Source organism: Rhincodon typus, chromosome 12, assembly GCF_021869965.1.
Source record: "Rhincodon typus isolate 14 chromosome 12, sRhiTyp1.1, whole genome shotgun sequence".
Classification (NCBI taxonomy): Eukaryota; Metazoa; Chordata; class Chondrichthyes; order Orectolobiformes; family Rhincodontidae; genus Rhincodon; species Rhincodon typus.
The window spans coordinates 67891925-67911815 of NC_063343.1; the positions used below are offsets into that span (position 1 = coordinate 67891925).

The 19891-nt window shown below is 39.4% G+C and overlaps 2 protein-coding genes across 5 annotated transcripts in view; both read left to right on the forward strand.

Moving 5' to 3' along the window:
• LOC109915075 (protocadherin beta-15-like) overlaps window positions 1-19891 on the forward strand; it is a 129047-nt gene that overhangs the window by 20206 nt on the left and 88950 nt on the right. For 2 of the 4 annotated variants that reach the window (XM_048603436.1, XM_048603440.1), the window contains exon 1: window positions 1434-4068. The exons of the other annotated variants lie outside the window; for them this stretch is intronic. In XM_048603436.1, the coding sequence (XP_048459393.1) occupies window positions 1603-4068 (2466 nt within the window). In that variant the 5' untranslated portion in view covers window positions 1434-1602. Of the gene's footprint in view, window positions 1-1433; window positions 4069-19891 lie in introns of those variants that run through there. 4 annotated transcript variants of the gene reach the window in all.
• LOC125484569 (protocadherin-10-like) lies at window positions 9601-13025 on the forward strand. The gene is made up of 2 exons (XM_048603908.1): window positions 9601-12285; window positions 12948-13025. The coding sequence occupies exons 1-2, from the start codon at window positions 9817-9819 to the stop codon at window positions 13023-13025; spliced, it is 2547 nt and encodes an 848-aa protein (XP_048459865.1). The 5' UTR covers window positions 9601-9816.

Sequence of the window (19891 nt, forward strand, 5' to 3'; positions counted from 1 at the left end):
TCTCCTCACAAGATACTCCCATTGTATCATTTAGACTGTGAAGGGTCAAGAGAAGACCACTTAAATATTTCAAGGTTAGAAAGCTACAAGATGACTTCTTTCATGAATTCTGTCTTGAATTCTCACCTTTTATAACGCATCTGAATCCTATGGGACGATTGTACTGATGTAATTAGTTTTCCCAGTGATGCTGGTTTGTGTAGTCTGATAATGAGCTAAAAACAAATAATTTGTTCCAGCAGAGCATTTAATGATTAGCAAAACAAAAAAAAGATTTTAAGATTTGAAATGCTTTTACTTTGGACAAAATAAGGCAATCACTGTGTCACTGATTACAAAGAGTAAGAAAATTGAGAATGCTCATAAATCAAACCCTGAAAACGCATAGGCCATATCAAAAAGATAGCAACATCACAACCAGAAAATATGGATGGATTTCGAAGTTAATAGCTTCCAGCCATGCCTAGTTAATATGCTGGTATTATGCTTTTTTTTTTGCCATGACAAATTCTACAACGTTGTATTTAGCACTGATCAAAATATGTTTTCCTGCCTTACAACTAGAAATGTGCGCCTGATCTTTGTAGGCCTCTGTGATTGAGTGTTTTTGAACAGCTGAAAGAACAACGTGTGTACTTCAGTTTTTAGAAAATACAGGCACGTCTATGCTTGCGTTTATAATATTGAAAGCAATAGAAGACATTGAAGATAACAAACAATTTAAGTTGGACCAGAGTGAAAGACATGTTCAGAGGATTGGATGGTTGAGCATTTAATTCTAAACAGTCATGTTTTACTGTTCGAAATGAGAACTTTTTTTCCATTGGTTAATGGGTGCGGCACACAGAGAATGAAGTTTATTTCAGGTCAAACAACACTACAACAAAATGGTTTCATGGATTTCTGGAAACTAAATTAATTTTAACGTCTATACCAACACAGTAATGCACACTGTTTAATTAGATCAGGGAATGTGTAAATAATTCAGTCTTATTTTCGTGAGAATTGACAGCTAGTTGGTCATGAAAAACTGGAATAGAAAAATCATGGATGAATTGTAAACTGAACCATATTCGTCAGGACAATGTGCCACACTGAATGCTTTGGTTATATTTCTCCTTTTATTTCTCCTGTCACATATGCTACAATGCTGTCAAACAAGGCTACTAGCAACTTTCAGTTCTAGAGATAGAATTGGAAACATGCAGTTTGGGAAATAGATCGCAATGTAATTATTAATTGTGCAACAATAAATCTAAACCTGAGCATTTCATTCAGACCGTCCAGCTTTAAGAAATCAAGATTAATTTGGTTGGTTGAATTTCAATAAGTGGGTGTTCACCAATCAGAAGCTGAGTTGCGTTTGGGGATCCGGCCAGCCCCTTCACGACACAGACACCATCACGTCCGATCAGACGCAGAGTAAAATTAGATAGCGAGCAGCTCAGCAGGATTTGTTCACAAATCCACTGAAAATTTCAGAGGTATAAAAGGATATTAAATCAAATAATCCAACCGATTTGTGAAACATTCAGGTAGTATGAAGAGGGTAATTCATGGTGCGGGAATGTTCTGAAACAAGGGGAATGTTTAACGCTGGAAATGAGATGTAAAATATATTGGATGCTAACATGCCGGTTACTGTGCTGTGTACTCTCCTTGTGGAACCTGGTGTTTGGACAAATTCATTACTCGATTCCTGAAGAACTGCAGCTGGGCGCCTTTGTTGGGAATGTCGCTGAAGATTTGGGTTTAGATGTAAAACAGCTCGCGGCTCGCAGTTTTCGGATTGTGTCCGGGCCCAGTAAACAATATGTGGACATAAACCTGGACACTGGTATTTTGCTTGTAAAACAATCAATTGACAGAGAAGAGATTTGCGGCCCAAGCTTGAGTTGTGTTTTATCTTTGAGCGGTTTGCTTCAAAATCCCTTAAAGCTGTACCCGATTGCAGTAGAGATTCTCGATATAAATGACAACACTCCCAGCTTCCTAAAGAAACAACTTCACCTTGAAATTTCAGAGCTTTCTTCGCCGGGAACGCGTTTCCCTCTCGAGTCTGCGAACGATCCGGACGTTGCAACCAACTCCGTGCAAACCTATGAGCTCCTTCCCAACAATTACTTCGTCCTTGATGTACAAATGCACGATGGGGAAAAATTGCCAGTTTTGGTGCTGCAGAGTTCCTTGGACAGAGAAACTGAATCCAGCCACAGTTTGACAGTGATAGCCAAGGACGGCGGCATCCCTGTGAGATCGGGCACTGTTCAGGTTTTAATCACCGTAAAGGACACAAACGACAACGCCCCTATCTTCCCCCAGTCGGTTTACAGAGTCAGCGTGTTGGAGAATGCAGCAGCAGGAACGCAGGTAATCAAATTAAATGCCACTGACTTGGACGGTGGTCCTAATGGAGCGATAGCCTATTCACTCAGTAGCTACAACTCTGCCAAAACTCGGGAAAAATTTAGTGTGGATTCGAAAACTGGTGAAATCAAAGTTAGAGCGAAGTTGGACTATGAAGAATATACGGTATTTGAAATTAATATTAAAGCCGTAGACGGAGGTTTTCACTCTATGTCGGGGCACTGTGATGTCTTAGTAAACATTATTGACGTGAATGATAACCCACCTGAGGTGACATTGACGACTTTGACGAGTACACTCTCTGAAGATGCTCCAGTTGGAACTGTAGTCGCTCTGTTCAGTGCAACAGATAAAGATTCGGGGATAAACGGGCAGGTACATTGTAAAATTCCGATTAAACTACCCTTTGGCCTAGATTCGTCTTTGGAGAATTATTACGGATTAATTGTTCAACATCCGCTGGATCGAGAAAATATCTCCAAGTATGACATTACTGTAACATGCACGGATGCAGGAAATCCTCCTCTCACATCCAAAAACACCATTCGGGTAGAGCTTTCCGATATAAATGACAACGCGCCGAGGTTTGCGCAGTCTTTATACAGGGCAAGCGTAACGGAGAACAATGATTTTGGCGCTCCTATATTTTCCATTTCAGCCTTTGATCCAGATATTGGTCGGAACGCTCGACTGAAATACTCTGTCCTGGAGACTCAAGTTCACAACGCCTCGATATCCACTTATGTCTCTATTAACTCGGAAACTGGTGCAATATTCGCACAACGATCCTTTGACTACGAGAAATTGAAAAGCTTCCAGGTCCAAGCTCAGGTCATGGATTCTGGATCGCCACCATTGGCCAGTAATGTTTCAGTGGATGTTGTTATCCTTGATCAGAATGACAATGTCCCAGTAATCGTACAGCCAATGGCCGAATTTGGATCAGCAACAGTGGAGACAATATCCAGGTTCGCAGAACCAGGCTATTTGGTTGCCAAGGTATCCGCCACTGACGCTGATGCGGGTCAGAACGCTCGCCTTTCTTATTCCATTATTCAAGCTACCCATCATAATCTATTAACTATTTCACCAGAAACTGGGGAGATTTGGACTATCCGGCGCATTGCGAGTAAAGATTCTACTCAACAAAGCTTGGTGATTCTCGTAAAAGACAATGGAAAACCATCTCTTTCTGCTACAGTAACCATCATCTTATCTGTGGTTGGTGATGACACTGAAACATTCTCCAGCATCAGTGGTTCATCTAAGGACCCTCGCTTCGGTCCTGACATAAGTCTTTCTTTGGTCATCGCCTTAGGGGTAATTTCTATCGCTTTTCTTGTGATTTTAATTATTCTCGCTGCGAAGGTTCATAAAAGCAGAAATGTTTTAGGTGGTCAGCATTGTTCCCTGGGGGCATGTTGCTGCCTTGAAAACAGACGTTCTCTGAATGGAATTCAAAAGGCCAGTAGAAACCTTCAGATACCCCCAAACTATGTTGAAGTATTCGGAGGTGATCCCCTTTCTCAGCGCTTCCGCTATGAGTCATGTTCGACATTGCAGTCAACAAAGAAAGACTTCGTAACCCCCAACATGTGCAGGTCATATACTGACAAAACGTATGTTCGGAGTGATTCTCTTAAGAAAGAAAGCACGAGAATGATTGATTCTGAATGTAACAGCAACTCTGTATACAACGAGGTGAGGTTCTTTTAAAAAGTTAAGATATTGACAGATTTGATTTGGTAATACATTTCGCAAAGGTTTGAGGCATTTGGAGACACGGAATAGGCTGGGGCTTTTTTTTTGTTGGAGGCTGAGAGGTGACCTAATACATATTTATAAAATCATGAGCAGCATGGATAGAATAAATACCCTCGAGTACGGGAGTGCAAAACTAGAGGTCAAAGGTTTAAGATCAGAGGGGAAAGATTTTAAAAGGACCTGAGGGGTAACTTCATCATGCAGAGGATGGTGCACGTACGGAACAAGCTGTCAGAGGAAGTGGTAGATATGTACAATTACAACAATCAAAAAAAATCGGGATGGGTGTATGAATAAGAAGTGTTGAGAGGAAAATAGGGCAAATGCTGGAAAATGTGATTAAGTCAGATTGGGATGCCTGGTCAATGCGCCCAAGTTGGACTGAAGGGTTTATTTCCCTCTGTACGACTCTGTGACTCTGTGTTGATGAATTTGGAAATTTTCTGTGTTGAACACGAAGGAAGTAATGGCTTTGATGTGTCATGCACATTTTTCTCTATTTCTTTTCATCGTCAACATTAATGTTTTGTAATAACATTTTTGATTGCATTTACATTACTTTCTGATTATAGGCAAGTTTTGCTCTGTCAAACGGAGTTTGAATTTTGTTATGGAAGTCGTGGTTGTTTGTTGACACATTCTAAAACCGGGGTTTACTTAAATCTACGAGAATTGTTGACTTTATCTAATGGCAAACATTTAAGAGTTATTACTCTGTGAACAATTCTGTGCAAATACACGGAAGTGAAAGTACAGAACACTTTCTTGGTCAGTGGAACAGCTGTCTTCGTAAGACACGTAAACATGTTAGTGTGTTCCCCGTTGCCAAGTTCTCAGCTGGTAGTCTTTGTTAACTAACATGAGCACGTTTCAGTGCGTCAGGTCTTGTTTTTAATTGATGAGGTACTGCTGTATGATATTGCTTCACTTTATCGAAAACCGGGCTATAGGTCAGTACAATGTGTAATTTATTTAATTATTTCTTTTGGATCGTTTTAGTATACTTAAATCATGGGGCTAGTATTTCTTCAAACTATTGAAGCACCATAGATTGAATGTGCCATTCACATGCTTCAACTGGTAAAAGAAATCTCTCTGCTTGGGAAGTGCAAGCAATGAGAGGTAAAATCGCAGAGAACCATAGAGGGCTGATCTCTTTAGAGAGGGATGACTGCTGGTGCCTTAATCTAGGAACACCATTCATCAAGTGAGGGGCAACGTTAACAAGACGTGATCTACATGGTGTTCTCTGTTGGTATGGAGGAATCAGACCTGTGCTGTCAGCATCTCACTGAGCTAACAAACTCCTTTCTGCTTTTACTGCTGTCGACATCCTGTCACTCTCAGAACATATTAGGCTCTCAATGTAAAGATGTGCTTTCTACAACAACTGGCTCTTAACTGCAAAAGGGGAGAAGGGAAATTTCAACAAATTATTCATGGATATTTGAATATCTCTATTCAGGCAAAAACGGCAGTGTCAGAAAGCAATATGCCACCCTTCTCTAAGTACAGAACCTAGACTCAAATTAATCAATGTCCATGTTCCGTACTAAGTCCAGGTAACAATAAATTGGGCATATTTTGCTCAATCATTGATTGGATCATCGAAATGACAACCTGGAAATGGGAAAATGGTAATGCAGCGTTTGCAAAGTAGGCTGTGTCATCATATACAAGAGAATTCTGAGAGTTACGTATGTGAGAGTAAATCAATTGATATGCTTAATGAAGCTATTTAACGGATATTTTAAAAGACAGCTGAAGTGAGGTTGGATCTAGATTTTAAGACTCAAAGAAGTGATAGTAGCTAGCTTTATCTACAGGAAATGAGAATTGGAATTGTGAAAGAAAACTGTTGTGATTTTGCCAAAACACATGAAAAGTCAATCAACTCAGTGGCAGGTAATTTAAAACGCCCCAAAGTTAAATGGATGTAAATATGGCACTTTTTCAGCTAGGAACTAGCAACCTGATTTGCGCAACATGTCTGAATCTCCGAATCTACTCTCAGGGAAAGGGTCCTCCAGCATATTATTTGCGCCATGGTCCAGACCAGACCCCCTCAAAATATTTTAAGTAGTTATCCTCGACCCAAACTTTTTCTTATTTTAAAGGTAGATGTGAAGTGTGTGTTCCGGATGTGATGTGACTGGTCAAACTACTCGATGTTAAGCAAAACACAATTTACTTAAACACAATAAAGTGGAATTTAGAGTAACATATATTGGAAAACCTAACCGAATAATAGATACAGCACCTATTACCGATTAACTGTTCCAGTATGGTAACATTCAACATTAAGGTAAATTCAGACACAGATTCATACAAGCAGTTTTCCAATCCAGGAGGAAACAATGTCGAGAAGATTTCAGAGGAAGTAGCAGCTAGGAATCATTCAGTGAAACAGCAACTCTTCTGGGATCCCTAAAAGCTTCTGACAGTTAAATCTCACAAAAAAAGCCTGGTCTTTAAGAGCAGGCCACTCCTTTTCCGTTGTTACATTTTAAAGAAAAACTTAAAAGCCTCACAAGTTATTTACTTAAGCTGTTTTCAGTAGCCAGTCCGTAACCTGTGTCTTTACAACTTCTCTTCAAAAAAAAAACTTAGGACAAATTAAACTGTTTAACGTGACACTATTGTCACATTTGTATCCTCAGAACTTCTCAAAGTATGCATACATTTCATCATTTAGAGTGTGTAGAACAACGAGAAAACATTGTAAGCATTTCAAGTTAGAAAACGAAGGGAAAACTTCTTTCATGGGTCCTGCCCTGTTTTGCAACCTTTTAAAATGTTTTTGAATCACATGGACTGACTGTAATTACCTTTTCTAGTGTCCCAGAATTGCGTGGTCAGTGAGAGAGATGAAAGAAAAATCAACATTTTCAAAGTAACATTTTACCATCAAAAAATTGTTTTCAGATTTGAAACGCATTTAAATTGGGAAAAAGTTAGGAAACAAATGTATCAGAGGTATCGTCTATGTGGGGAAGCTCTTGGAGAAGATATTGAGGAACAAGATATTTGCACATTTGGTAGAAAATGGACGAGTTAATGACAGGCAGCATGGTTTTGTACGGGGAAGGTCATGTCCCACCAACTTGATTGGGTTTTTTGAAGAAGTGACAAAGATTATTGATGAGGAAAGGGCTGTGGATGTAATTTACGTGGACTTTACAAGGCATTTGATAAAGTCTCACATGGCAGATTGTTACAAAAACAAAAATTACATGGGATTCTGGGTGGGCTGGCTAGATGAAAACAAAACTAGCTTGGCCATACAAGACATAGGTTAGCAGTGGAAGGGTGTTTTTCAAAATGGAGGCCAGTAACTAGTGGTGAACAACAGGGATCAGTCTTAGGTTCTCTATTGTTTGTAGTATATATAAATTATCTGCAGTCAAATGTGGGTGGACTGATTAGTAAGTTTGCAGATGACGCGAAGTTTGGTGGAGCTACTCATAGTGAAAACAATTGTGAAAGGACACAACAGGATATAATTAGTGTGGTGAATTGGGAGCAGAAATGGCAGATGGTGTTTAATCCAGACAAATGCAAGGTGATGCAATTTGTAGGATCAAATTTAGGTGTGAATTATACTGTAAATGGCCGAATCCTTAGGAACATTAACATGAAGATGGACCTGGGCGTGCAGGTCCGTAGTTCCTTAAAAGTGGCAACACAAGTGGGCAAGTTGATTAAGAAGGCATATGGCATGCTTGCCTTCATTGGCCAGGGTACGGAGTTGGCCAGCCATGTTGCAGCTATATAAAACCCTGATTAGGTCGCATTTGGAGTATTTTGTACAGTTTTCGTCGCCACAGTACCGGAAGGATGTGGAAACTTTGGAGAGAGTGAAGATAAGGTTCATTAGGATGTTGCCTGGTCTCGAGGGCATTGGCTATGCGGAAACGTTAAAAAGATTAGGATTGCTTTTACTGGAAAGACAGCAGCTGAGAGGACACCTGATAGAGGTCTATAAAATTACGACAGGCATAGACAGGATGGATAGTCAGAGGCATTTTCCCCTGGTTGAAGTTTCGATTACTAGGGGGCACAGCTTCAAAGTGAAAGTGGGAAAGCTTAAGGGAGATGTGCGAGGGAAGTTCTTTCATGCAGATAGTGGTAGGAGCCTGGAATGCACTGCCAGAAGATATGGCGGAAGCAGGCACACTGGTGACATTTAAGAGGCATCTGACTGGTTACATGAATCAGGAGGGAATAGAAGGATATGGACCGAATAAGGGCAGAAGTCTTTTTTTTAGTTTAGTTAGAGCATGATGATCAGTACAGACTTGGAGGGCCAAAGGGCCTGTTCCTGTGTTGTACTTCTGTTTTGTTCGTTTGTTCTTTTGTAAACATGCAGCGAGTTATAATTCAAACAATCAAACATAGATAACACTTAGACAATGCCAAAGAGTTATTAATTTCACAAACTAAGAAATGAGGAGAATTTGAAAGAAGATAATTTCAAGGAAATCTTGACAATTTCATATGCTTGCCATATTCATTTTAATGCCCGTTCTGGAATGTGGACATTAGTACTGATCAAAAATGTGTTTCCTACCTTAGCATTTGAAAGCTGTCTCAGATCATTGTTGACGTCTGTGACTGTTTTTTTTTGAGCAACTGAAGGAGTGATGTGCACTATCCAGTTTAGAAAGTAAGGGCTGATTAGGGGTTCATGTATGTGTACCTTCAAAATGTTCGACCTTATAGGTCTCATTACATTTAACACACTATTTAACATGGACCAAAGTGTAAGACATGGAGGAGGGATAAGCTATTCAGCATGTAATATAAAACAGTTATACAAGATTCGAAATTGGAACACTTTTTACACAGGTCAATGCATGCCTTACAGAAAGAATGGAGATTGTTAAAGGGTAAAGAATACCATCACAGGATAGTCATGTGGATGTCTGGAAATGAAACAAATGATCATAGAAATCACAATACCGTAAACCTTCTGTTTCATTGTGTTAGAGAACAGTGAAATCACTTGGCTTTCCTTTGGTGAGAATTAGTGACTCATAGGGGATAGAAAGGCATAACGGAAGAATCACATATAGATTGTAAATTGCATTATATTTACAAATCAATGAGATTTCCTGACTGCTGAGGGACTTTTTTTCTTTAACGTCTTCTGTGACATAGAGAATAATTCTCACTGTTAAGAGATCATCCATCGCAATTTCGTTCTAGACATTGTTACGGGCACATGAAGAAACAATACATAAGAGTGTGTTACTTCTTAATAAAATTTTTAGTTGTACAACATTAAATCTGGGTATTCGCACTTTTACTTCAGACCTTGCAGCTTTAAGAAATCAACAGTACTTTGATTGGTCGAATTTGAACGTACAGCTATTCACCAATCAGGAGCTGAGAGGTGATTAGGGATCTGGACAGCCCCCTTCACTACCCAGACACCATCACGTCCGATCAGACGCTGAGTAATATTGGATAGCGAGCAGCTCGGAAGGAATTGCTTAACTATCCAGTTAAATTTTCAGAGAAAAGTAAAAGACTTATAGTAAACAATCCGAGCGGTTCGTGAAACATTCAGGTATTTACGACATCGCAATTGTTTCGGATATAAAATACATTCATATAACCTGAAAGAGGAAAGCTGATGATGCGGGCACGTTCTGAGAAAAGGGGGAATGTTTGAAGCTGGAAATGAGATATAAATTATATAGGCCTCTAAAATGCCAAATCTTCTACTGTATATTTTCTTTGTGGAATCTGGCGTTTGGGCAGATTCGTTATTCAATTCCTGAAGAACAACAACTCGGCGCCTTTATTGGGAATGTTGCTGTGGATTTGGGTTTAGATGTAAAGCAGCTGTCGGCCCGCAATTTACGGATTGTGCACGGTCCAAGCACACAATATGTTGATATCAATTTAGACAGTGGTATTTTATTTGTGAAGGAAATAATTGACAGAGAAAAGATTTGCGGGCCGAGCTCCAGTTGCGTGCTATTCTTGGACGTTTTCCTTGAAAACCCATTGAAGCTGTATCAGTTTGCAGTGGATATTTTCGATATAAATGATAATGAGCCCAGTTTCCCTAATAGACAATTGCACCTTGAAATTTCAGAGCTTTCTACACCAGGAACGCGTTTTACCCTCGAGTCCGCGCATGATTTGGACGTTGGAACCAACTCAGTGCAAAACTACGAGCTCCTTCCGAACGATTATTTTATTCTTGATGTACAAACGCGCAGCGGTGAAGGAAAATTGCCGGTATTAGTACTGCAGAATGCTTTGGATAGAGAAACGGAATCCAGCCACAGTTTAACGCTAATCGCAAAGGACGGCGGAGTTCCGGTGAAATCGGGTACGGTTCAGATAACAATCCTTGTTAAGGACACAAACGACAACGCCCCTGTCTTCCCCCAGTCAGTTTACAGAGTCAGCCTATTGGAGAATGTAACCACAGGAACGCAGGTAATCCTATTAAATGCCTCTGATTCAGACGATGGTTCCAATGGAGAGATAACCTACTCGCTCAGTAGCTACTGTTCGGCCAAGGCTCGGGAAAAGTTTGCCGTGAATCCCAAAACCGGTGAAATCCGAGTGAAAGGGAACCTAGACTATGAAGAAAACAAAGCGTTTGAAATTAACATACAAGCTGCAGACGGAGGTCCTGATGCTATGTCGGGGCACTGTGATGTTTTGGTGAATATTATTGATGTGAATGATAACCCACCTGAAGTGAAGTTGACGTCTTTGTTGAGTACAATTTCGGAAGATGCGCCAGTTGGGACTGTAGTCGCTCTGTTCAGTGCAGCAGATAAAGATTCGGGGAGAAATGGGCAGATACAATGTCAAATATCAAACAAACTACCCTTCAGACTAGATTCTTCATTGAAGAATTATTATGGAATACTTGTTCAACATTCATTGGATCGTGAAATTATCTCTATGTACGACATTGCAATTACATGCATGGATGCAGGAAATCCATCTCTTACATCCGAGAAAACCATTCGCGTAGAGGTTTTAGATATAAACGACAATGCGCCACAGTTGACGCAGTCTTTACACACAGCAAACATAATGGAGAACAACGTTATTGGAGCTTCTATATTTTCCGTTGCTGCCTTTGATCCGGATATTGGAGTGAACGCTCGACTGAAATACCTAATTCTGAGGACTGAGGTTCACAACGCTGCGGTATCCAATTACGTCTCTATTAACCCAGAGACGGGCGTCATATTCGCTCAGCAATCGTTTGACTACGAGCAACTGAAAAACTTTCAGATTCAAGCTCAGATCATGGACTCTGGGACACCACCTCTCGCAAGCAATGTATCAGTGGATGTTTTTATTCTTGATCAGAATGATAATGTTCCAGTCATTGTACAACCATTAGCGGAATTTGGGTCAACAGCAGTTGATACAATATCCAGGTTTGCAGAACCAGGCTATTTGGTTGCCAAAGTATCGGCCACTGACGCTGACGCCGGTCAGAACGCTCGCCTCTCTTATTCCATTTTTCAAGCTACCCAGCATGGGCTTTTTACTATTTCACCAAACAGCGGGGAAATTTGGACTATCCGTCGTATTGCGAGCAAAGATGCCTCTAAACAAAGGTTGGTGATTCTGGTAAAAGATCATGGAATACCATCATTTTCTGCCACAGTGACCATCACCTTATCTGTGGTTGGTGGTGACACTGAAAGATTGTCCAGCGTCAGTGGCTCGTCTGATGTTCCCGAATCCACTCCTGATCTGAGCATTTCCTTGGTCATCGCTTTCGGTGTAATTTCTTGCACGTTACTAGTGATTTTAATTATCCTCGCTGTGAAGGTCTATAGAGACAGAAATGCTTTGAGTAATCAGCACTGCTCTCTGGGATTCTGCTGTCGCTTTGACACCAGACATTCTGTGAATGAAATTCAAAAAACCAGTAGAAACCTTCGGATACCCCCAAATTATGTTGAGGTATTTGGGGGAGATCCACTTTCGCAAAGTTTTCGTTATGATTCATGTTCAACATTGCATTCAACAAGAAGAGACTACAAAACTGCCAATACATGCAGGTCGTATACAGACAAGAATTTTGTTCAGAATGAGTCTCTCGGGAAAGAAAGCACGAAAGTGGTTAATTCTGAATATAACAGCCAATCTGTAAACAACGAGGTGAGAATCTTCTAAAAAGGAATAAGCTTTTGCATGTTTCACTTTAGTATCTGGATATGTGTGTCTTGAAGTTAACGTCATGAAAGTAAGAGCGTAAATGCACCATTCGCACTTTTCATTTCTGTTTCTGTCTCTTACCAACAGTAATGGCCCTATATCGTAACTTGTAGGACGTATTTACATTAGTCTGTGGTTATATGAAACTTCTACGTTGTCAGCCTGAGTTTTAGTTGTTCTGTGGAAGTCTCGTTTTCCTGCTGTCAGTTTCTAAAACCGCTGGAGTTACTTTGAATCTATGACAATTGTTGGCATTGTCCGGTGATAATCATTTAAGTTTTACTCCTGATATTGTATTCTGTGCAGATGCATATCTATTTATTGGACATTAGAATAGCTTTTCTACACAGGTCCTGTGTGGAAGTTTTTTTTCCCCCAGTGCCAAGTCCTCAGTTCGTTGTTAATATTAATTAATATCAGCATGTTTGCGAGTCTCAGATCTTTGTGAGTTGCTGAGGTAATCTCGTATTCTACAGCTTCACTTTGAGTGTTCATAATGTGTTTTAGCTCAATTCAAAACATTTTTAAATATTTATTTTGAAGTTTTCTAGTGAGCATAGATTATAGGACTCATATTTATTCAAACTGACTTTTAAATGTCATAGATTGAACGGTATGAACGGTCAAATGGTAAAAGCAATCGCCCTGTTCTGGAGATTTGGAGATACTTCCAACGAGATTAGCTGCTGTCACTGCAGTCTACCTCCAATCAACCTCTTTGAACCCATTGTGCACTGAAGTGGTAAATTTGATCTCTGTGATATCAGGTTGTTAAAAGTAAAAAGGGAAGGGAGAATTATATCAAATTATTCTGAGTAAATTTGAAAACCTGCCTTTCAGCTGAAAAGGTATGTTTCAAAGCAATATGCCAACTCTCTCTGATGTGTTGGAAATTTGATCAGCCCGTGTTAATACTGCACTGGAAATTTGCATAATTAAAAATTGTGTACCAATTAGAACAGGAGATTGTACATTTGGGAAATCACCAGAAGATAATGAAATATTATTTTAAGCTTGCTAGCATTTTTCAGACTTTTGTAAGTATAGAACCTAAAATCAAATTGAACAGTTTCCACGATCAATGAAAGGTGATTTTACTCCAGCCCAGCTACCATCTAAATTGAACAAACATTTCTAAATCATTGTCTAGATCATCAAAGCAACAACTGGAAGTATAAAATTAGTTATGTGGTATTTTTAAAGGCATGTTTATCCATAATATATAACATAATTATTTAGGCTGTTGCTCAAGTGAGACTAAATCGATAGATTTGATGTTGAACTTGTACAAGGTAACTCGTTAGATCTCACCTAGAGTTTGTGTACGACTTTGGGTACCACATAAAAGGAAAGATGCAAATGAATTGAAAAGAGTGTAAAAGCAATATAGTAGAATAGTTACAATGCGAGAAACTCCAGTTATGAGGGTAGATTGGAAAAGTTAGGACTGTTCTCCCTGGACAGAAGCAGGTTTACTGGAAATCTGATTTAGATTTGTAAAAATGGACAGAGTGGATAGGGTGAAGCAGTTTAACTGCTAATCGAAATAAGCATAAGAGAGCATACATTTCAAGTGGTGTGCAAATGGAGTAAGTGTGATGTCAGACAAGAACATTCTCACACAACGAGTTTTTAGGGTATGGAGTGCACTCCTTAAAAATATGGTGGAGGTCCTGCAGAGGGCTTTGGATGTTTTTTTTTTTCGATAGATTGGTGTGCAGGCAAATGGGGAAAAGGCAGTAGATTGACACTACATTATAGGACCGAACTAGATGCATGGAGATAGTGCGGGCATAACGGGCTGAATTTATTCTTTCTGCATTGTAATAATTCTGTGATCCTTTGATATAATCATAGAAACTATACACTAGACATTTCAATACACTACAGGTGAGGCTGGATTTGAATACTAAGACTCAAAGAATCAATGGCAGTTCATCTATACCATATAAAAATTGGAATTGTTGCACAAAACTGTGATGATTTTTTCAATGTACAAGACACTCTGATCGATTTAGGAACTTTTAATCCAAGAAGTGCTGAGAGCAAATAATTACAGCTGTGGTTTTGATATAACTTCATTCAGGAAATAGCAACCTAGTTTACAGTACATACCTGAAACTCCTATTCTGTTGTCAGGGACACGAGCTTGCGCTTTCACTCGTTATTTATATGCTCAGACCTCATAAGATACTTGTATTTCACGACACGATTTGGAGATCAAAGAGATTTGGAGATTCCGAGAATGCAACAGGTGGACGTCATGGAGACTGACTTGAATCTATAAGTTTTAAAATGTTCCTGAATTATATGAACATGCTGCGTACACTTGTACGTACGTACACTTCTCAGTGAGATAGAATTGCGTGGACGGTCAGTGGGGTGAAGGAAATATCCCTACTTTCAGGGTGACAATTGGCATAGTTGTTTGAAGATATAGAGTCACACCACACAGAAACAGGCCCTTCTGTCCTACTCGTTTATCCTGACCAGGGTTCCTAAACTCAACTGTATGGCCAATATCCCTCTAACTCTTTCCTATCTATGTACCTGCACAGACTGAAAAGTATCTAACCTGGAAGGTAAATGAGTAAATGCATGCATTATCAGTTACAAGAGTGAAGTAAACTGTTGAATGATGATTAATCCAACAGGAAGCAGAAACATCGAAACTATAGAAACTAGGGTCAGAACTAGGCCATTTGGACTTTCAAACCTGCTCCACCATCCAATACGATCATGGCTAATCCTCTGTCTCGTGACATGTTCCTCCTTTCTCCCCAATCTCTTTGGTGCCTTTAAAATCTAAATATTTATCCATCTCCTTCTTAAATATATTCAGTGAGTTGGTCTCCACATTCATTGATGGATGAGAATTCCATTGGTTCACGACCATTGGAATGAAGAAATACTTCCTCATTTCAGCCTTAAATGGCATACTCCTTATACAAGACTGTGACCGCTGGCTCTAGACAGCCCAACAAGAAAAAAAACATCTTCGCTGTATTCTGTCTGTCCAGCCCATTAGAATTTTCTACGTTCCAATCAAATCTGCTCTCATCCTTACAAGCCCTCATGATTACAGAACCAGTCGAGCCAATCCCTTCTCACAGGCAATGCTTCCCATCCACAGTACTAGCCTAGTGAATCGTCTTCCACACTGCCTCAATGGAAAGTATATCGTTTCTTAGGGAGAGAGTCCAAACCTGCACACAATACTCAAGATTCAATTTCACCAAGCCTTGTAGTAGTAAAACACCCTCCTTCTGATTGCATATCTTCTTGCAATAAAGGACAATATATCCCCTGCCTGACTACTTTCATTGGCAGACGTGCACGGACACCAGGGAGACAGCAAGAACTGCAGATACTGCAGTCAGGGATAACAAAGTGTGGGGCTGAAGGAACACAGCAGGCCATGCAGTATCAGAGGAGCAGGAAAGTTGACGTTTCGGGTCGGGACCTTTCTTGGGAATGGCTCAGATCTCGATAATTGTAAACGATGCAAACGACAATGCTCCCGTCTTCTCCCAGTCAGTTTACAGAGTCAGTCTATTCGAGAATGCAGCCACAGGAACGCAGGTAATAATATTAAATGCCACTGACTTGGACGATGGTCCCAATGGAGAGATAAACTATTCTTTTGGTAGCCACGCTTCAGCTGGAGTTCGGGACAGTTTGGCATGGATTCTAAAACTGGTGAAATCAGAGTGAAAGGAAAGTTGGACTATGAAGAAATCTCCGCCTTTGAAATTAACGTACATGCTACAGACGAGAGGTCTGAGGTTATGTCGAGGCACTGTGAAAATTTGGTAAATATTATTGATTTGAATTTTTACCCACCTGAAGTGACTTTGACGTCTTTATCGTGTAAAATTTCGGAAGATGCTCCAATTGCGACTATAATCGGTTTGTTCGCTGCAGGATAAAGATTCCAGCAGAAATGGACAGGTACATTGTCACGTTTCAACTAAACTACTGTTTAAACTGGATTCCTCTTTAAAACATTTTTATGGAATACTTATTCATCATCCAATGGATCGTGAAAATACCTCCAAGTATGACGTTACAATAACGTGCACGGATGCTGGAAATCCTGCACTTACATCGGAGAAAACTGTTCGGGTCAAGGTTTCCGATATAAATGACAATGCGCCACAGTTTAGTCAATCTTTATTTACAGCAAGCATAAGAGAGAATAATGATACTGGCGCTTCTATTTTTTTCATTACAGCCTTTGATCCCGATATTGTGTGAACGCTTGACTGAAATACGCTCTCCTGGAGATTCAAAATCAGTGCGCTCATTATTCAATTATATCGAAGCAATTAATTGTGCATGCATTGCCTTATTTCATTTATTCACAACATGGTCCTGTACTGTCTCATGCAGTAAACAGTAAATTCCACTGTTGCATGCATGGTGAGAAGTAGTGTAAATTGAGGGCTACATCGTGTATCTCCACTATCCACAGACAAATTTGACCAGGTCTGTTTTCTCACCCACTACGTACACCCGACTCTCTCTGTACCACCACCTGTTCCCCAACCCCATTGAGAATACAAAGTCAACCATAATCCATCTTGCATCAGGTGCTGAAAGTATATTGAAATAGAATCAAAATGTATGACAGAAATTCAGCAGATCTGTTTGCATCCAAGGAGAGAGTATCAGAGTTCATGTTTTGAGCCCACTGTGACTCTCCATTAAACATTCTACACAAACTTGAAATGTTAATTCCGTTTCTCTTTCTGAAAATTCTGCCATATCTACTGAGTTTCTCAAGGGCGCTTTGCTTTAAATTCGGATCTCCAGCGTCCACAATATTTTATCTTTTATTTCACAGTAACCATATTTCTCAAACATTTATTTACTTCAAGTGACCCTGTTGAGTCATAAAAGGTTGAATCTGTAAATGAGTAATGAATGAATATCAAATATTGACAAGTCAATGGTTAAATTCAGTTAAGAATATTTAAATAGTGAAGCACCGAAACGTTAATGGTAAGTGTGTTAAGTAATGTCTAAAGAAATGGACTGAGGAGAAGGAGAAGGTAATCCTGCTCTAGTTATTCACTATAAAAACAATATTTCAGCAAAGGAAACTAAAACTATAAACGAGGAAACCGATCTCATTTTTATTTGCACAACCACAAATGTTAATCTTAACTAAAAATAATCTGCCAAGTCATTCCAGCTTAAACAAGTCCTCTGTTCGGTGATTGGTTGAATATGAGAGCTCCCTACTGACCAATCAGAAGCTGAAGTGTGAGTTTGGGAGAATGGAATGGAGAACTGCAGAGCATTTGTGAGATTTATGCAATTATTGAGGTTTTTCAGGGGGACAAAAAGGTACATTTGTAAGCATAAATCTCAGTGAAATGGAAATCCTGAATGCACCTTATGCACATTTTCATACAGCTAGTTGTTAGCGTATGAAATGCAATCCAAGAAAATGTGGCGGAAGCAGCTCCAATTGAGGCATTCAAGAGGGCATTAATTTTTTTTTAATAATATTTTGTGCAGTGTAGGGGAAATGCAGAAGATCGACATTAGGTAATGAAGCCGCCCTAAATAAAAGAGACAGTGCAGACGCAATAAGCTGAATTTTCTCTTTCTGCATTGCAAAAATTCTGTGATCCTTTGCCATCATTAATGAAACTATTTAATAGAAATTTCAATACACTACACATGAGACTTGGTTTTGATTTTGAACTCAAAGAATTGATAGCAGTCATCAATAGCATAGGAGAAGTGGATCTGTTGCAGAAGACAGATCATTTAACCAACACACGGGAGAATTTGATTGATTTAGGAACTGTTACCCAAAGAAGAGGTGATATTAAATATTTACAGCTGTGGGATTTCTTAAATTACACTAGCCATTTTTTTTGTTGTTTCACTACTTAAATATGCTTAACTGAATTTAACATCATGGGAAATAGCACCCTAGTTTACAGTACATACCTGAACCTCCTACGCTATTGTCATGGAGAGGGTCCTTAACTTCCACCAGATATTTACATGTTCGACCTCGTAAGATGCTTACATTCCACGACAGAGTTGGAAGAGCAAAGAGAACACTGCATACTCTTTTCCCAGAACACAACAGATGGGCATTATGAAATATTTCTTGAATCCCTAGCTTTTAAAATATTTCTGAATTATATGAGCACACTGCAATCGTGTAAATACATTTCTCAGTGAGCCAGAATTACGTGGGCAGTGCATGAGATGAAAGAAAGATCCTTGTATTCCAGTTGACTCTTTACAATGAGGAAAGTTATTTGAAAATACATGCGTCTATACCGACCAGGTTTCCTCAACTGAACTGTGCTTGACCAATATCCCACTAAATCTTTCCGATCCATGCACTTGTGCAGACTGAAAACTATCTAATTTGGAAAGTAAATGAGAAAGTGTATGCATCATCAGTATCAAGAGGTAAGCAAACTGGAAATGATTATAACTCAAACACTGAAGCAGAATTATGGAAATATAGAAAGCAGGTCCAGAACTAGGCCAATTGTACTTTCAAACTTGCTCCACCATCCAATACGATCATGATTAATCATCTATCTCATGAAATATGCTTCCTCTTGAAAGCTATAGATGACCTTGAAAATAACACACTACTTAACTTGGACCAGAGTGTAAGACCTGGGGCGGGAATAATTGGTTCTGCATACAATTTTCGATAATAATTGCTCGAAGATTTTTTTTTCCACGATTTTATATGTGTGTCATGCAGAGAATGGAAATTATTACAAGTGAAACTGGATAATTCTATGGAATATGAAAGTGGAATTCAAGGTACAGTAATACCTATTGTCTCATTACAGAGGAGAACGATCAGATAGTTTTGTGTGAGAAATGCCTAAATTGGCTAGAGAATGCAATTACAGAAGAACCGCAACTAAGTTATAAATTAAGTAATACTGAAATGCAATATTTTTAATTGTTCCGTCATTTGTAGCATATTGTAACTTTGGGAGAGGGGAGGAATGATACAGGCTAAAGTATTTTTAATTGTGCAACAGTATTTGCGCGCATTTCAGAACTCCCAGCTTTAAGAAATCAACGATAATTTGATTGGACGAATTTAAACGTGCTGCTCTTCACCAATCAGAACTTGAAATGTGGTTCGGGATCCGGACGGCCCCTTCACTACCCAGACACCATCACGTCTGATCAGACACTGAGTCAAATTGGATGGCAAGCAGCTCGGCAGGAATTGTTCCCGAATCGAATGGACATTTTAGAGAAAATAGAACAATTAACTGACATAAGCAGAGCGATTCGTGAAACGTCAAGGTATTTGCTATGTCGCAATTGCTTTCGATACAAAAGAGGACAAAACTATAAACAGAATAATTAATACTGCGGGTACGTGCTGAAATAAGGGGAATGTTTGACTCTGGAAATGAGGGATAAAATATTTTGGTTTTTAAAATGCCAATTTTTTTACTGCGTATACTCTTCTTGGAATCTAGTATTTGGAGAGATTCGTTACTCAATTCCTGAAGAACTGCAACTCGGCGCCTTTGTT

Coding starts and splice junctions, on each gene's coding strand:
- LOC125484569 (XM_048603908.1), top strand. CDS start 9,817: ATGAGATATAAATTATATAGGCCTCTAAAATGCCAAATCTTCTACTGT. Junction 12,286..12,947: donor GCCAATCTGTAAACAACGAG/GTGAGAATCTTC, acceptor TAAATGTCATAG/ATTGAACGGTATGAACGGTC.